Raw genomic sequence first — 15,581 nt, forward strand, 5'->3', positions numbered from 1 at the left:
GGAATCACTCGATCCTGCCGACGGTTCGATTTACAAGAACTGCTAGTCCGTTGAACACGCCCCTTACCAAATGACAGTTGCTCTGTGTTGTTCATGATAACTCTGGGTTGACCATTACTTCTGACCCCCCCCTAAATCGCTAGCAGCGCCTCATCTCATATGCCTCCCACCCAAGCACACTCCAAGCCTGTCAGCTATGATGAATATGTCATTCGAGTGACCGCGCTCATGACCAAAGAAAAAGGATCGATCGACCAGCCCTCCCTATGTGAGCTGAGCCTAGAGATCGCACCCACTGACCATCGAACGCTAATATAATATTATTGACTCCTTGGTTTGATATATTAGGCCGCACTGTGGGGTTGGCGCCCTCATACTTGATCCTAGATACCACAACACTGTCTTCGTCTACAGCTGGCATCCAAACATGGGCTTCGGGCTTCCACAGACTCGTCGACATCATGCTTGTTCTTCACAAACGCGATGAGCTCCAAATAGAAACACTTAACAGAGCATCTCAGGCATGCTCTGAGTGTTGGACTATGACCTGCGCCTTTCAGGGGCTGCAAGACGCGAGAACTGGTGTCCGCAGTATTGCGGCACGTCTGCAGGGCATCCTTGATCCAAACGGCATCGAATACAAGGGAGAGAAAGTTTATGTTCCTTAGTCATTTAATACCTACAACACTATACCACTCGTCATTTTTGTAATTTTAATATAGTCTACAGGGTATCAAAGTTGTTTTGTTTTGCGAAAACATTGCGCTCAGCGCGCTAACTTTTCCCCGCGGGTTGACAGCCTCTGACATCATGAACCAATTACCATCTCTGGGTCACTGGGACCTCGTGGACTCGCGTTGCTTCCTCCCGCCACCTCCTCGAATTTTATTATCAATATCTTCTATTTGCTGGGAGATATGTCTGTCCATCATGTAGATCACCAGACCGGTCATCAACCGTATCTACAACAAGCACATTTTGCTGCCCCGCACCAACACCAACCACAGCATCAAACACAATCGACATCCGTGTCTCCACAACCCCAGTATTATACCACGCCCCAAGACCATGCAGGCGGATATGTGAATGCTCAGTCGTATGGTAACCCTCAACAAGGACCATACACTGTCCCCACGGCAAGTATGCAACAACACCCACAAGTTGCGCCTGCCCGCGCGAGCATGGTTCCCCCACGAAGCATCACTCAAGAAACATACCAATCCCCTGTGATCGCCCAACCGGGATCAGACTGGGCTAAAGATCTCATCAGGCAGGCCAAGGCTTCGGAATTAAAGTAAATGACCGAAGCAAATCATGTGCTGTGCATAAATTGATTTTTTTTGTTGCAGAAAACACTCTCTCACTTTACAATTACACACAGCTCAAATTATATCGGCTCATTCATCACTCGAGCAGAAGAATAAGAAGCTGGAAGATGCCAAAACTCAAAAAGAATGGCTTGAATCTGAACGTGCGCGCTTACTCGACGAACTTCGGCAAGTTAACGAGGAACGGGAAAAGGCAAGTACACCGCAATACATTAGTTTATCTAACTCTGACACCAGTCCCAAAATAGGTTGATTTGAGTGAATCGGCGCTTCAGAGGGAGGTCAACGAACTCAAAAACAAAATCAAGGCTATTACAGAAGGGGAATACGGGGCCGCCAAAAACGAAGTGGAGATGATTCGCAAGGAACTTGGACTTTCTCCTTTGCCGAGTCTGCAGACTACTCTGGAGGAGAAAGGCGCCAGGTAAGCAGTGCTATTGCTTTCCAGCTCTGGAGACTGTCAACACTCTTTCCACAACCCCTCTGTGCACATTGTGGCGACCTTCCTCCAGAGGCTTCATTCCATACACTTCAGTATTCGGAGCGACTGACGTTGGGCCATCACGCACTGGAAGTAACCACAAACGACGACTGGACCAACCGGATAATGAAACCCCTACTGCAGATGCCGAAATACCCGCAACTGTACCAACATCAGTGATACAATCTCCGCAGGGCAATGAAACGATACCAGACAAACGTGGACCAGGACGCCCGCGCAAAGTAGACACAAACGGTAACTTGTCCCTTCCAGGCCCACCGACTGAACCAGGGCGGGATGGTGTGTCTCCCACTAAGCGCCCCCGCGGACGACCCAAGGGTTCCAAGAATAAGCCCAAGGTTATCTCGGATCCGACAAGCGTTTAGTCGCCGCGGCTCAACAAACTCCAATAAGCGTTATACCCTGAGCAAAGGAAGTCGGTTTGCGACATTTCTGTCGTTAGGTTCCTTCTCGAATACCTTTTATTTGTTTTTGTGCTTCGTTCTTGGGTACTGTTTCTATTTCTTTCGAAGCCATTGATTAATGCCATGTACTGCGACCCATTTTTAGCATGTTTCAAGATCGGGTGGCTCGATGGTGGCTTACGATCATCCATTCTCCTCTCAATGCCTGCGGGCGGGAAATCCGAGTCTCTTTTTGTTATATACCGATTGGATCCGAAAACTCTAACCTGACATGGCGAGGGGGTAAACAGTCGACGTTTGCTGTTGACATTTGTGGCTTGTGGACAAGAAGGCGCGGATTTACCGGTCTCGTAAGTTGATATGCTTGAAATGCACGGTACGGCACCTTCGAAAAAGAACCAGATTGATTGCAGTAATATCACTACCAGGCGGTGGAGTCAGGAGGAAGAACGGTGATGTTGTCGCATTCTTGTTGTTGTGTATGCTATATCAGAGTTGTATCACAGTATGAATCGATCAGCCCCTGTATTCATTTGATTAATTGTAGGCGCCTTTCGCCTGGCCACCACGGCGGGGGCCTGGACACTCAAAACAATTTACACCAGGTACTAGTAAGCACCCGACTGCCCAGCATAACCGTTTCGAGACCGTACCTTGCGCGCAACGACAGTGACCTTAATCACCGAAAGTGATCAGACATGAAAATGAATAGGAATGTCCGCCGTGGGTGCAACTACACAGGCAACCCGGGGATGCACGGACGCCCCTGGTCTTTCATTCCTGCACTCCTATTTCTATGTACATCGATGGGTCTTCCCGCTCTTTCCACTTTCTTCGGAGCCGCAAGATTTGGATAACACATCTATGGGGAACTCCTCGGTTGGATCAACAGATGTCTCACCCAATTCACTTATTTCCTATTACGGACTGTGTTCTGCAACACTGCGATCCCACCGGCTCTTCCACGTCCACGATCGTGTCTGAACTGTGGTTTAGGGGCCAACAGAGGGGCATGTCGAAATCTCGTGTTTAATCTGCAGGGAGTAGCTCCAATTCGCTGCGGGCTTCGGTGTCACTCCGCGCCCCCGCCGATCTGGGCTAAGGATTTAAATACTGGAGTGGTCGCCACATCATTTGGCTAGTCCCCCTCTCGCCCTCCTACTTGTTCACCAGTACACGCCCACAAGCATGCATTTCCGTGCGGCTGCTGGCCTCTACTCGCCAATCTCGCTCCCGGCGTCTCCTGCAGCCTACGAGAATCGGCGTCTCTGCCCGTCGTCGTTGGTACACCCGAGTTCTCACGCAGAATACCTACTTTATCATTTGGAGAAACCAGTGACGAAAGAAGTGACTCGTACGTTTTCTCTCCTGTTGATGCTTTGTTCTTCGTACTAAATAGCATCCAGATTACTTGGTCTCTCGAATTCAACAGATCCTATCCCATACGCCCGTTGCAGACTTTGAGCCGGTTCCAATTACGGTTCCGTCTCTGGAATCCTTTGCGTCGATCCTTATAAGATCGACGTTCATCACGCTCCCTACTATCATTTGCGCCTCGTTGTACCTCGATAGACTCGAGTTGAGTCTCTCGTCGCGACCTATTTACAGTGAGTGCCCACTACCCGCCACATGGATGAATCCGGCAATAACATTCAATGATTTGTAGATCACAACCCAACTTCCCCTCATTGCATTCTTCTCTCAGTCCTCATTGTTGCCTCCAAACATCAAAACGATTCCTCTCTCACCAATGCTGCGTGGTGCGACGCGGTCGCGTGGTCGATTAAACGATGCAAGCTCGGCAATCCGCGCTCGGTCCATATGCTTATCGAGAACGTGTTCTCTCTTACCAATATCATGGCCATGGAGCGGCAATGTCTTGATCACCTCGATTTCAACCTAGTTGTATCCGAAGAGGAAGTTGAACTAGCCCTGGTCTCGATGCTACAGTTCTTTACTGGCCCCAACCTACCATCGGCTGTTTCAGGCTCTGGCCAACCCGACGAGGACGTCGAATCCTGGCTTCATGGAGTTTCACCGGAATACGTCATTTCTGTCCCCAATGATATGACTGGAAATAGCAGTCAATGGTTCGAAAGCCCCCAGCCCTCATTTGAGTATCTATGCACTCGACGTGGGAGTGCCCCAGCAATCCTCGAGCATCCCGAGCAGCCGGCGATCTGTGGGGCACCCCTGTCATATGCGGCATTCCCGTCTGACGTCTCCGACGGTGTTTCATCGTATCCAGCGACCCCCACCGCACAATCTGGCGCCAATGTCGATTTTGATATCGAAGAGCTATGTCAAGAAGTCGATGACGCTCTGGCGGAAGTTGAGGATCAAGTGTATCCCGACGAGTTTGTCTTCCCGGTACAAGCGCCCACGACAGTTCAGTACCCTGAGTCGGCCTCTGACGACGAATATGGCTCACCACTGTATACCCGTGGGCGAAGCACACTCTCCAAACCTCTGGGAGATTCTGGATTCGTCCCCATGAATCTCAGACAGATGCCATTATCTGCTGAGAGGACTGAGTTTGCTCAGCCGGCTTTCTGGATGGAACAGTCGGAGATGTCGTTCATCGCCCAAACCCTCACGCGTTAACATCATTCTTTATTGGTCCCCGTCTTGTGTATTATCTGGTTCGGTTTCTCTCTGGTTTTGTGAATTGTTTGTATGTTTTTCACTTCGTTCGGTAGCCTGTATCTCCAGTCGTTTATTATTGTTTTCGCTGTGAACCACCTGTCCGTTCGTTACTGTTTACTCTCTGCTAGGTTGTTTAACTTGCTATACATAATACGTTATTCGCCATTCAACTTTGTGATCGAACGAGGACTCGATTGAAAGCGGCACAATACGGATATATGCAAACTCAAATCATAGGATAACAGCGCAAGACTAAAAAGAACGACAGATTGGAAAATATTCCTATTACTCCTGTGAGAAGGACCAGAAAAGAACGCAGACGAAGAAAAGGGTATGGGATCGAAATGGGATGTTCAAGCAGCCGGAGTAGCGGCAGCAGGGCGGCTGGAAGCATCCTTGAGTGCCAATAGTTGCTTGGACCGGAAGCTTCGTAATGGATCTGGGCTGTAGTCTCGATCAAGTCCTGAAGGTGGGTACTATAGGGGGTCGGAGTGAGTTTACTAGCTCCTGTAGCAGTTGAATCAAGGCCTTACCGAAGCAAGAAGTTCCGCAGGTAAACAAACTCGCAGTGTCGCTCGTCCTCAACATTGATGACGCCCCATCGGTTCTTGCGGCCGCGAACGGGCTTGCCCTCGATAATCACATTGCGTTCAGATCCAACAACGGCAAATGGAATGATGCTCTGTTTGAAATGAGTAACGGCCTGTTTTCGTCATCTTATTCGACTCACTCGGATACGCTCGTTGAGAGAGTCTCCTCTTCGTCGTTGTCTTCGTGGTCGATTGGGTAGAGGCGGATGCTATGGTACTGGAGGTCCTCCTTAATCCTAACCTTGAATGCATCGCGCTCCTCCAACGTAAGCGAATCCGCTTTGGCAATAACCGGTACAACGTTGACGACTTCGCTGAGTTTTTTCATAACAATGATATCAATAGGGCGAAGTTGATGGCCAGTAGGGTTAAGGAAGAACAAGCAGCAGTGGATGCGCGTGTCTTGAATGTGGCGGTCACGCATGGCGGTAAGTTCCTTGCGAAGGTACGCGCTGTGTTGGTCCTTGATGTACTTGATAATTGGGTCCCAGCTGTAAGGAAAGTAAGTTACGCGGGCTCAATTAGGCTGCTCGTCAAGACGTACCAGCTTTCATTGTTGATCTGGTCTCCATACCCGGGAGTGTCAACGATGTTCAACTTGAGTTTAACGCCATTCTCGGCAATGACTGTTTACGGAGCTGGTTGTTAGGATGCCTGATATGGACCGGTGATGAGGCAGTGCCTACCATGAGACACCGTCTGAATCTCAGTTGTCTGACGCACGGGCTCGTCGTGGTCAAAGCGGCCCTTGGAGTCGATCAAGTGCGACGCGAAAATAGTGTTGATCAAGGTGCTCTTTCCTAGTCCAGTCTGGCCTAAAAAAATCGAGCCATGGTTGGTCAGCACTGTTTATAGTAAATATACCAAGTATACACACCGACTACCATGACATTGAACTGGAATCCACGCTTCAAAAGCTTGTGCTCGATCTGGCGCGTGATAGAGTCGAAACCGACATAGGACGAAGCGCGAATTTCCTCAACCGCAGCAGCAGCCATTTTTTCCTGTTTGTCGTCCGGGTTCGGGTGTATTGGGTGGTCCACTAGGGAAGGGGGGATAGTTGGAGGTGGGTCGCAAACAAACGAGGTTGGCGACCTAGGTTCGATGTCGTGGACGTCTTTCGGCGCTTCCTCATCCGCGGGTTCCGAGTTGAAGACACAGTTTGTGTATGTGTGTCAGCAAGTGGAGGGGGCTCATCCGTTCCTTCATGCATAGGCCTGCTGCCTCTTTGGTTTATCACAACAACCGTATCCTCTTCGTAAAACGAGCACGATTTAGTATCATGCTCAGTCCAACTCTGCGGCCTTGGCCTCCGGCCAAGGGACCCAACCCTTCTGACTACAAATGCTGAAAGTTGATTCGAGTATAAATTGTCTCGATGTCCGCTCCTACGCATTGACATTCGCGTGTGACCCATTATCGAAATGTCCGTGTACCTTTAAGCTGGTTCAAATTCCATCTGTGCCTGGGGGTGGGTGGGTTCAAGGGCTATCGTGCGCATGTATAGTGGCATTATAGCTCGTGGTTTCAACGTGCAACCATGTTGTGCAAGCGCCTTGAACGGTTGGATACAGTATTTCAGTGCCATCATTATGTACATGCTCGCGCTTTCGTTCTGTATGCGCTCCCTGTGATCGGAGAAACTAGTAGCTCGCTACCATTCGAGGCTGAAGCTTAAGATCCAAGTACTCGATTATTTCAGAACCAAGGCGAGAAACTCGCCTAATTTTAAACAGATAAATTCAGAAATTCTAACAGTCTGAGCACTGCGATACTCACCATACATAGACACAATCTGCTTCAGACAAACCTTGTCTGTCTAATTTGCTGCTTAGATTTCCAATTAGCGTTCATGATGTCACGGGTGATCTGCCCAAATGTTCACTTATCCATCACCAACTCAGCCGTTCTCTTGTATTTACGATGCAACTTGTCGGAAGGAGGATAGAAAAAGACGGAAGCGTGAGTTCTAATTCCGGACAAGTGTGCATCAAATTTAATCCTAGCTTAGGGTTATGTGACTCTGGTCCCGCAAGATGACGAAGATATGTGGCACATCTATAACCTAATTCAAGAAGTGAGTGTTTAATCGTATAATCCAATCCAGGATTAACGGAATATATTCTCAATGGATAATAGGGAGATGATGTTCGTGCTGCGGCAGTCAGGTACATTCAATCTAATTGACCGCATCTCATCCATTAACCTACGCATAGACGAGTTCAATCTGTGACGAACACCGGTTCAACCTCTTCAGAACGAGTCCACCTTCACCTTACACTACGAGTAACGAAAGTCGAATTTTCATCCTCTAGCTCATCGGCGGCGGGAGCCGATGCGGCACAACCCTCCAACGGACCAGCCATCCCCACAGCGACCTTATCTATCTCTGGCCGCGTCTCCGAAGAGAACAGGCACGTCAAGATGGGCGCATTCCACACACTCGACCTTGAGGCTCACAGAAACGTAAAGATTATAAAAGAGCACTGGGATAGTATTGCTTTGCAGCGAGTGGAAGAAGCTATCGTGCCGGGGAGAGGTGCGGAAGTCGGAGCGATTGTCTGTGGCGAAGGTAAGTTTATGCTACTCAAAGTTAGGCATTCATTCTTCAAGACTAAATCACATACAGGGACTGCGGCAATATGTCTACTCTCGGAACACATGACGGTCATCCGGCAACGTATAGAAGTACCAGTCCCTCGAAAACGAATGGGTTCGTCTACCCTGCATGAAAAAGTAATGTCCCCCATACATTCGAAAGTTCAAATACCCACACGCCTTTAGGGCCTAGCCAAGTTTTACGAAGCACTCTATGCGGGATTCCTTCGCCATATTCCAGTCGAGTCGCTCCGCGTTATCGTCATCGCCAGTCCGGGATTCACAAAAGACTCCGTGTATGACTACATTTTTCAGGAAGCTACGCGTACTTCCAACAAGACGATCCTCCAATCCCGGCACAAATTTGTCCGAATTCATGTTACGAGCCCGCATGTGCACAGCTTGGTCGATGTACTCAAGAGCCCTGAGGTGAGTCCTTCCGGATCGCCCGAAAGATGCAAGCCCAGGCGCTAGAACCCCAAGGCAGATTAACGTACAACTAAAAGAAACAAAATTTGCACGAGAAGGGATCATGTTGGACAAGTTAAGCGAGCTGATAGGATGATTCAAGTGCATATTAACCGATTGGTCGCGTGATGATGTACAGATTCTTCAAGATGCTAGGGAGCGATGAGGCGCGCGCGTGGTATGGCCCGGACCACGTAGCATTGGCCGCAGACCGAGGAGCGATCGGCACATTGCTCATTTCAGATGAACTCTTTAGGTCTGGCTGTTTCCCCCTGGCTTGGTTTATTATTTGGCAACTGATTGATGTTGTATGCGTGGGGAATTAGGTCAGGCGATGTGAATGAGCGCAAAAAATATGTAGCGCTTGTCGAGTCGGTTCGCGAAAAACGTGGTGAAGTGCTCATCTTCTCGAGCATGCACGAAACCGGACAACGTACGTGGTTCTATCTTTCTTCCACCCCACGAGTGGAACTCTGCCCCCCCCCCCTTCGCGTGACATAACCCAGTCAAATTTGATCATACTTTCTTTGCCCCTAGTCTAACGTTTTACTAACGTGGCCTGGCCACATGCTCTTGACAGAACTGAACCAATTAACGGGAGTTGCAGCAATCCTGAATTTCCCACTTGATGTTGAGATGGTTGAAGCCGAAGAGCAAGCTGCTAAAGACGAGGAAGAAGCTCGGGCGCGCGAAGAGGCTGAAGGTGTCGGCCAGGGATAACAGAAGAATATGCATTACAGATCTATTAAACTCATAATGGTTGCACGCATTTATCGAATTCTGGCTACTGTCGTCATGTTTAAATTGGCCAGCTCACAAGCGAGTAGCGATAAATGTGATTTACGCTGCTCGCGAAATGAAAATTCATATCAATCTCGTCCAGGTCGACAACGGGCTGTACAATCGCGAAAACCTCGGATGGTGTTGAGACTCCCAACCACCAAATTCACGGGCCAGGAGGGGCAGCCTAATCCACGACACAGCCTCCCAAGGCGCCTGTAGAGTCCACCATAGAACAACTCCACCCAAAGCCGGCGGAACGCCCGCTCCACCCCTAAAAAGTCTGCCCACGCGAGAAAAGCGCAAAAGCTTCCGAAGAAAGAGGAACGCGAGCTAGCCTCGAACAAGCTCCGAGGGTCCGGCTTGATGATCGCAGCTTAATCAATCAAAAAACAGGAATGGCTCAGATGCGGATGCTTCCGTTTCAAGAGTCCGAAGCATGGCGTTGTCGCGTGTCGGACACGAAAATCTCACGTGTGGGTTTTGTAGCCGATAACTGCCCGCGTCAGTCTGCTGTCACGGACGAAGCGGGGAAAGAGGGCCGGGATGGGCTCTCTCGCGTGGTGATAGAGACAGACTGATCTCACTGTCAAGGATAGATTTATTACGTCGATAAACAAACCTGCTTGTGCAACCAATGTTAACCTGGTCGCAAGTGAATATATAGAATACTAGGAACGATAAAACCCAAGCCCAAGCCGGCGCGAATACCAATAGAAACAGGATAGGAAATGATACAGCTGCACAAAAAGCAAAACTCCCAAACCGCAGAATAAAAATGGACAACGAGAGCGGAAGCGAAGGAAAGAATCGGGTGTGCGGATGAAATAGATAAGGAGTAGAGAGGTCGAAGGAGTAGGAGGGTATCAAAGGAGCATAGACTGGATCAGGTGTGTCCCAGTTACCAAGAAACTTTTGTAGCCATATCACATCATGGGAAGTCGTCATAAAAGGCCTAGAATGTACGAATTTCGTCATAGCACCAAGAAAGACCGGCCTGGAGGGCAACGGGCGCACAGGCTAGAGTGTGCCACAGTTGCGTCCAGGCGTCAAGCTAGGCCAATAATCTATGCAGGTGGAGGTTGGGGGCCAGTGGGAGGTGGTGGCAAACCTGCACCAGGCTGAACGGAGTAGTGGTTGGATACGGGATACGCACCGTACGGGATGGCGTACCCGGGGTGAGGATGGGGATGGTGAGGGGCTACAGGGTGGTGGCCAGTAATTGAACCTGGACGGATGGCCTCGAGCTCGTGTCGAACCATATCAAGTCCTGGCTTACTTCGGCGTATGACTGCTTTAATTGACCAATATAATCGACAGCTGAAACATGGGTCAGGCATGGATGCAAGACAAAGGGCTGAGTTACTTACCTTTGCTAAGGATTTCCCATTTACTGGCCTTCATGCCCCGGTCAGCTGGTAAATGATCCCGTAGCTCGTCGAACAAGTCCTTCATTTCCTTGCGTCGTTTACGCTCTGCGAGTTTATGTGATACCCGAAGTTCAGGGGAACGGGAATAAGGGGTTTCCTTGGCCGTGCCGGATACTGAGTCTCGCCTGGGCCGGCATTGCTGTTTGTCCCGCTGGCATTGGTTTCGGAGGGCGGAACGGTGGCCTGCGATGCGGCCTCGGGCGTGGTGCCCTGCGATCTTCTCCTAGACGGAGCGTCGGATCCACTCGAGTCCGACGCACGGCGTTCTCCATTGGTGGTAGGAAGCGACGGTACAGCGACAGGCTGCATTGATACACGATCGTTGCCGTTCCCAACAAAGTTCTGGGCCGTCCCGTTTGCATGAGTCTCGGAGAACGAAGGGAAGGAGCGCTGAGGGAGCTCCTGGCTCGGGCCAGTATTTGCTCAGGCCACGCATAGACCTGACCGGGTTTATTGCCGTTATGGAGCTGAGTATCGGGGGAATAGGTAGACGAATTGGCAGTAGTATATCCAACACTCGATGCGATTGAAGTGTTTGAATAGAGAGATGCGGTGGAATCACGCCGATCTGCAAGCCACGGGGCAGCGCCTATCGAGTCTCGTCGCTCGTAGATGTTAGGTACCCGGGGATCGAATGCAGAGCCCCTGCGTTTGAGCAGCGGGCCTTGGTCGATGCCTGGGGGCGGAGCCATTGCACCGGGGAAACGGGGGTCCGAGGGCTCCATTGGAGTGGGGAACGGACGCTCGGTAAGCTTGCGTTTCTGGCCAGTTACAGCTGGCGGCGGGAGGAACGGCATCGTGTGCTCAGGAGACCTTGTGAGCGGGGACAGATCACGTGGGTGTCGCATACGGGGGACAGCGGCTATCGAATGGCGGCGCATGGTGTAGTTGAAGTCGTGCGCCTGGGGCAGGCGTGGTCCCGGGCCTGGAGAATCAGCGGCCTCGTCTTCCTCGCGCTCTCGGCGCTTGCTACCTACTAGCGTAAGCTGGTTCACTCGCTGTACTATCGACCGGTGTACACTTGTCGCACCTGGAGATCTCATCCGTAGCGGACTCGGTGGACGTTTCGGACTCGCGGGTGGATGTGACACATGTAGCGATGGATCGGTAATTGAGCCTCGGCCAGATCGTTGAGTCAGCTGGAGATACTCGAGAGATGTTAGGCGTGGCTTGTCATTGCCCGGTGTCGGGGTGCGGGCGGGGGTCACGGACCCGCGCTCGTCAGAGGCCATCACTGGGGGGGAACGCAGACACGATCGCCATATTTCAAGCTAAATACCATACAATCACCCCCGCCCACGTGCCCGCCGCATGCAATTCCAATAACCCCGCTTCTCGGCAATCTGTTGCCCCCTACTTCAGAATCCGCTGACAAACAACCAGGGTTATATTACATGAGTTTGTACTCGGTTTCTTTCACCATTGCTAGCGCCTTGGCCTGTTTGCCCACTTCATGCAACGTCAGGTACCGAACGTACTTCTGCGACTGAGCTGCCGCCCTGCGTGGACGTCCTCCCCGTTCCACCCGAACCGGTCCCTTTTCCGCTTCTTTTTCAAACTCGTCGTCTATTGCAACCATCCGACGCACCACAGGCAGCACATCCAGTACAACTGGTGCGTGAGGCAACTGATCCGTTGCTTCAGACAAAATGTATGTTTCCAAAAACGTCAGTAGACCATCTTGGTATTCCGACCGGGTTTCTTCGAGCTTCCGTGCGTCAAAGTGGGCCACAACTTTCAGATTTTGTCGTGCACCGCCACCTACTCCGCTACGCTCTAACCGACGTCGGGCCAAACATAATACGGCGAACGCAATATTCGCGTCAACGCAGTGCTCGGCGATTCCAACCGACTCGAGTTTGAATGGCTTGCACAATTCGACTTGCTTATGATACGCCTGGTCATCCGGCCCTGGTTGATACCGATCTACTTCAGCGGCCTGGCAGTCTTTAGTCTAAACCTAAATGTGCATATAACCCACTCACTTCGAGTTGCCGTCCCCAGCGACGTTCCAGGTGTGCGTCGACCCACGAAAGTGTGTCTGAAAATCTTTCCAGCCGCATTGCTTCGACCGCTTCTACGTTACCTGGGTGTTTCACTACCTTGGATTGGCTCCAATCGCCCAGGTTCTCTACAACATCATACCCGCACGCGTCCCATGCTTCCCGTACATCCACTGGCTCTCGCTCCTCCCGTTCCTGGCAATTACGACCGTGGACCACCCAGAATTTGGTCTCTTCCAACGCGCGCCCCAGAGCCTTTAGCTTATCCATTTGGGATGGGTGAGGGTGCATTGGGATGTCCTGAAGCATAAAGCTAGGCAACCTAGGAGCCAAGGCAGTCTTATTGAACAGTTCCCGAAACGCCTGGCGCGACGGTAACCTGTGGGGTACATCCGCATCTGTCTCTATTCCACCAGCCTGATGAAGCAGTGCAGCCCGTGCTTGCGCATACAAGTACGAACTCGCCAAATCAGGGTCCACTTGGTCAAGTTCTGGGTACCTATGGACTGGAAACTGGTCCTCAAACGCATAGATGTCTACACCATTCGGTCAGAATGATGAACTCGTTTAAACAGGATAACCGACCATTTGTGGTCATTATGACTCCTCGCAATGATCCATTAACTAAGTTTTGGACAGCGGTCCAAAACTGGGAGTCTTGCTCAAACCACATGTCAACCTGGTCAAGCAAAATAACCGATTGGGCAATATTATCCTTGTCAACTTTGTCGACCGTGTGATTCATTTTTGCGTCTCCAACCCAACCTGCCAGACCATTGGCCCCGATTCCCCTCTTGCCGATCCCCGGATAGATCTCGAGTACTGTCCATCCGAGTTCTTGCGCACACGCATGAACAGCAGCACTTTTCCCAGCTCCAACTCCGCCACAAACGACCAAGGTATTGCCTATATCTTTATCCTCATAGTAGACTTGGTCTTCATCCGCATCGTCGATAAAGTCGTTGATCATTTCAGGGTCGTATTCGTTCTGGTTTTCCTTGACTCGCCGACTAGGCTTTTTAACGTTCCTCACAATCCTATCTCTCACGATTACCACCGGCTTCTCTCTCCTAACCTTCTTCTTTCGTTTCTTCTTTGCCTCCTGTTGTTGCTGTTGCTGTTCTTGTTCATCTTCGTGCCCCTTCTCATCTTGTCCCCCCTGCTCCTGATCATTCTTTTGCTCTCGTTCCTTCTGCTCCTCATCGTCCTTTTGCTTCTGTGCCTCGATAGTCTCACGAACCTCCCGCTCTTCGTCTTCTTTTCGTTTCACGGCGAGCTTGCTCATCCACTCCTTGATGAGCTCAACTTCAGGTTGATTCCCAAGGATTTCGTCTGACTTTACTGGCTGTCCAAATGCTCTTGAGGGGTCGTCAAATCGTGCAATTGCTGGATTTTTCGCATGCTCCTCCGGAATTTCGTCGCCATCGTTTCTAGGATGTCGCAAAGCAGCCCATGCATCTATTCTACTCGTTGAAAGGTCGAGTATGTCGTCATCCACCTGAGACCTCCGATACATTTCAGCCCACGCTCGTGTCGCCTCCTCTGAAATCGACGTCGTGGAATGTTCCGCTCGCCGGCGCCTCGGAATGGGACACGCAGGCAGCTCGGCAATGGGCCATGTCGTGTGCCCTACATGGATCGAATCATATGTCGGCCACGGAGGGATCACCCCTCCTGTAAATTTGGCCTTGGGTTCTTGAGATTCAGAAATCTTGATCGATTTACGAGGTTTGAAAAACGCATGAACCGCCGAACTCGTCTCGTTCGACCCCTCGTCTCCAATCTCAATGGGAGACTCCTGACTTCCCGCCGGCCTTTTGGGTTTTTGTTTGCCTTTCTCATGACGCGGGGCGGGTTTTTGTTTGCCCTTGCCTTTAGCTCTTGCTTTAGCGAAAAACGGATGAGCAGTGAGCCCAAGGCCGTCACTGTCTGACGCCTTTTCGTCTTCGAGAGTTGGGGGAGGACTTGGAGGGCTGGACAAGGGACTTTCGTCATCGACTATTATCACTGGGCTACGCGGCTGGAGTGTTGGAGAGCTAATAGCGGGGATAACAACTGGACTGCTAGGCTGAGGAGGTAGGCTGATAGGTCGAGGGGGCGGACTGCTGGACAAAACAATGGGGCTACTAGATCGTTCGATGGGCTGCTGTGGCGGACTACTAGATGGAACAGCCAGCGGGCTACGAGACCGTAGACGTACAGGAGTTCCAGGTGGGCCTTTAAATGACCAAATGAGCACAATTCACAATGTTCAAATACCATGCTTACTGTCCGACTCGACTCTCCTACGCTTCCCTGTGGATGAGATGATACTTGGTTCCGGAAAAGACGGTGTTCTGGACGCTACGACACGAGCATTATACGCTGGCTTTGATAATGATTTCTCGGTAGAATCAATAAATAGCTCGCGCTCGATCTCTGTGTTGGTTGGAGCTCGTTTCCCAAAGTGTGCAAAGAGTGTATTAGCTGCAGTCGTCTTAGTCTGAGGGAATAAAGATGAGCACAGGCTGAGCACAATGCCAACACTGACCTTGCCCTCGGTTTTCCTCCGTGTCCTTGCTTTCTTGTCCGACATCACCGTCACGAAAAATCAACTACAGATTTAAATATCTAATGCGAGAACCAAGATCCAGCACAGCACAGATGAGAAGCGAAACACGCTAAGCACACGGTCACGTGTCATGTTACAATTTCATACATGTTATTTCAAATAGCCAAAAAGCAACTACATCGCATATATGGATAGATTGAACCGTACGGCTTCATCTCTTTAATTCTTCCCTATCATCCGCCGCTCCAATATTGCCACTGCACTGTGTAACAAATTGTGAA

The 15,581-nt window shown here is 50.6% G+C and overlaps 5 protein-coding genes across 5 annotated transcripts; 3 read left to right on the forward strand and 2 right to left on the reverse strand.

Annotated features, from left to right (window-relative positions):
* Positions 1 to 159: 159 nt before the first annotated feature.
* RhiXN_04018 (uncharacterized protein) lies at positions 160 to 2,195 on the forward strand (the record flags this gene model as incomplete). Its single annotated transcript, XM_043323835.1, has 7 exons — positions 160 to 268; positions 388 to 667; positions 723 to 832; positions 937 to 1,294; positions 1,350 to 1,500; positions 1,577 to 1,752; positions 1,841 to 2,195. The coding sequence occupies 7 exons, from the start codon at positions 160 to 162 to the stop codon at positions 2,193 to 2,195; spliced, it is 1,539 nt and encodes a 512-aa protein (XP_043176254.1).
* Positions 2,196 to 3,422: 1,227 nt separating this feature from the next.
* RhiXN_04019 (Cyclin, N-terminal domain) lies at positions 3,423 to 4,838 on the forward strand (the record flags this gene model as incomplete). The annotated part of the gene is made up of 3 exons (XM_043323836.1): positions 3,423 to 3,588; positions 3,641 to 3,841; positions 3,901 to 4,838. The coding sequence occupies 3 exons, from the start codon at positions 3,423 to 3,425 to the stop codon at positions 4,836 to 4,838; spliced, it is 1,305 nt and encodes a 434-aa protein (XP_043176255.1).
* Positions 4,839 to 5,233: 395 nt separating this feature from the next.
* On the reverse strand, positions 5,234 to 6,468 carry RhiXN_04020 (Septin; the record flags this gene model as incomplete). Its single annotated transcript, XM_043323837.1, has 6 exons — positions 5,234 to 5,324; positions 5,414 to 5,560; positions 5,611 to 5,961; positions 6,015 to 6,096; positions 6,157 to 6,285; positions 6,348 to 6,468. The coding sequence occupies 6 exons, from the start codon at positions 6,466 to 6,468 to the stop codon at positions 5,234 to 5,236; spliced, it is 921 nt and encodes a 306-aa protein (XP_043176256.1).
* Positions 6,469 to 7,393: 925 nt separating this feature from the next.
* On the forward strand, positions 7,394 to 9,256 carry RhiXN_04021 (mRNA surveillance protein pelota protein; the record flags this gene model as incomplete). The annotated part of the gene is made up of 10 exons (XM_043323838.1): positions 7,394 to 7,432; positions 7,482 to 7,547; positions 7,610 to 7,638; positions 7,687 to 8,042; positions 8,100 to 8,206; positions 8,255 to 8,497; positions 8,556 to 8,611; positions 8,676 to 8,792; positions 8,863 to 8,969; positions 9,117 to 9,256. 10 exons carry the CDS (start codon positions 7,394 to 7,396, stop codon positions 9,254 to 9,256), a joined length of 1,260 nt encoding a protein of 419 aa, XP_043176257.1.
* Positions 9,257 to 10,383: 1,127 nt separating this feature from the next.
* Positions 10,384 to 15,324, reverse strand: RhiXN_04022 (helix loop helix DNA-binding domain protein; the record flags this gene model as incomplete). Its single annotated transcript, XM_043323839.1, has 10 exons — positions 10,384 to 10,610; positions 10,687 to 10,969; positions 11,007 to 11,719; positions 11,777 to 11,980; positions 12,037 to 12,089; positions 12,141 to 12,685; positions 12,732 to 13,285; positions 13,335 to 14,966; positions 15,018 to 15,231; positions 15,280 to 15,324. The coding sequence occupies 10 exons, from the start codon at positions 15,322 to 15,324 to the stop codon at positions 10,384 to 10,386; spliced, it is 4,470 nt and encodes a 1,489-aa protein (XP_043176258.1).
* Positions 15,325 to 15,581: the final 257 nt, after the last annotated feature.

Source organism: Rhizoctonia solani, chromosome 1 (genome assembly GCF_016906535.1).
Source record: "Rhizoctonia solani chromosome 1, complete sequence".
Lineage (NCBI taxonomy): Eukaryota > Fungi > Basidiomycota > Agaricomycetes > Cantharellales > Ceratobasidiaceae > Rhizoctonia > Rhizoctonia solani.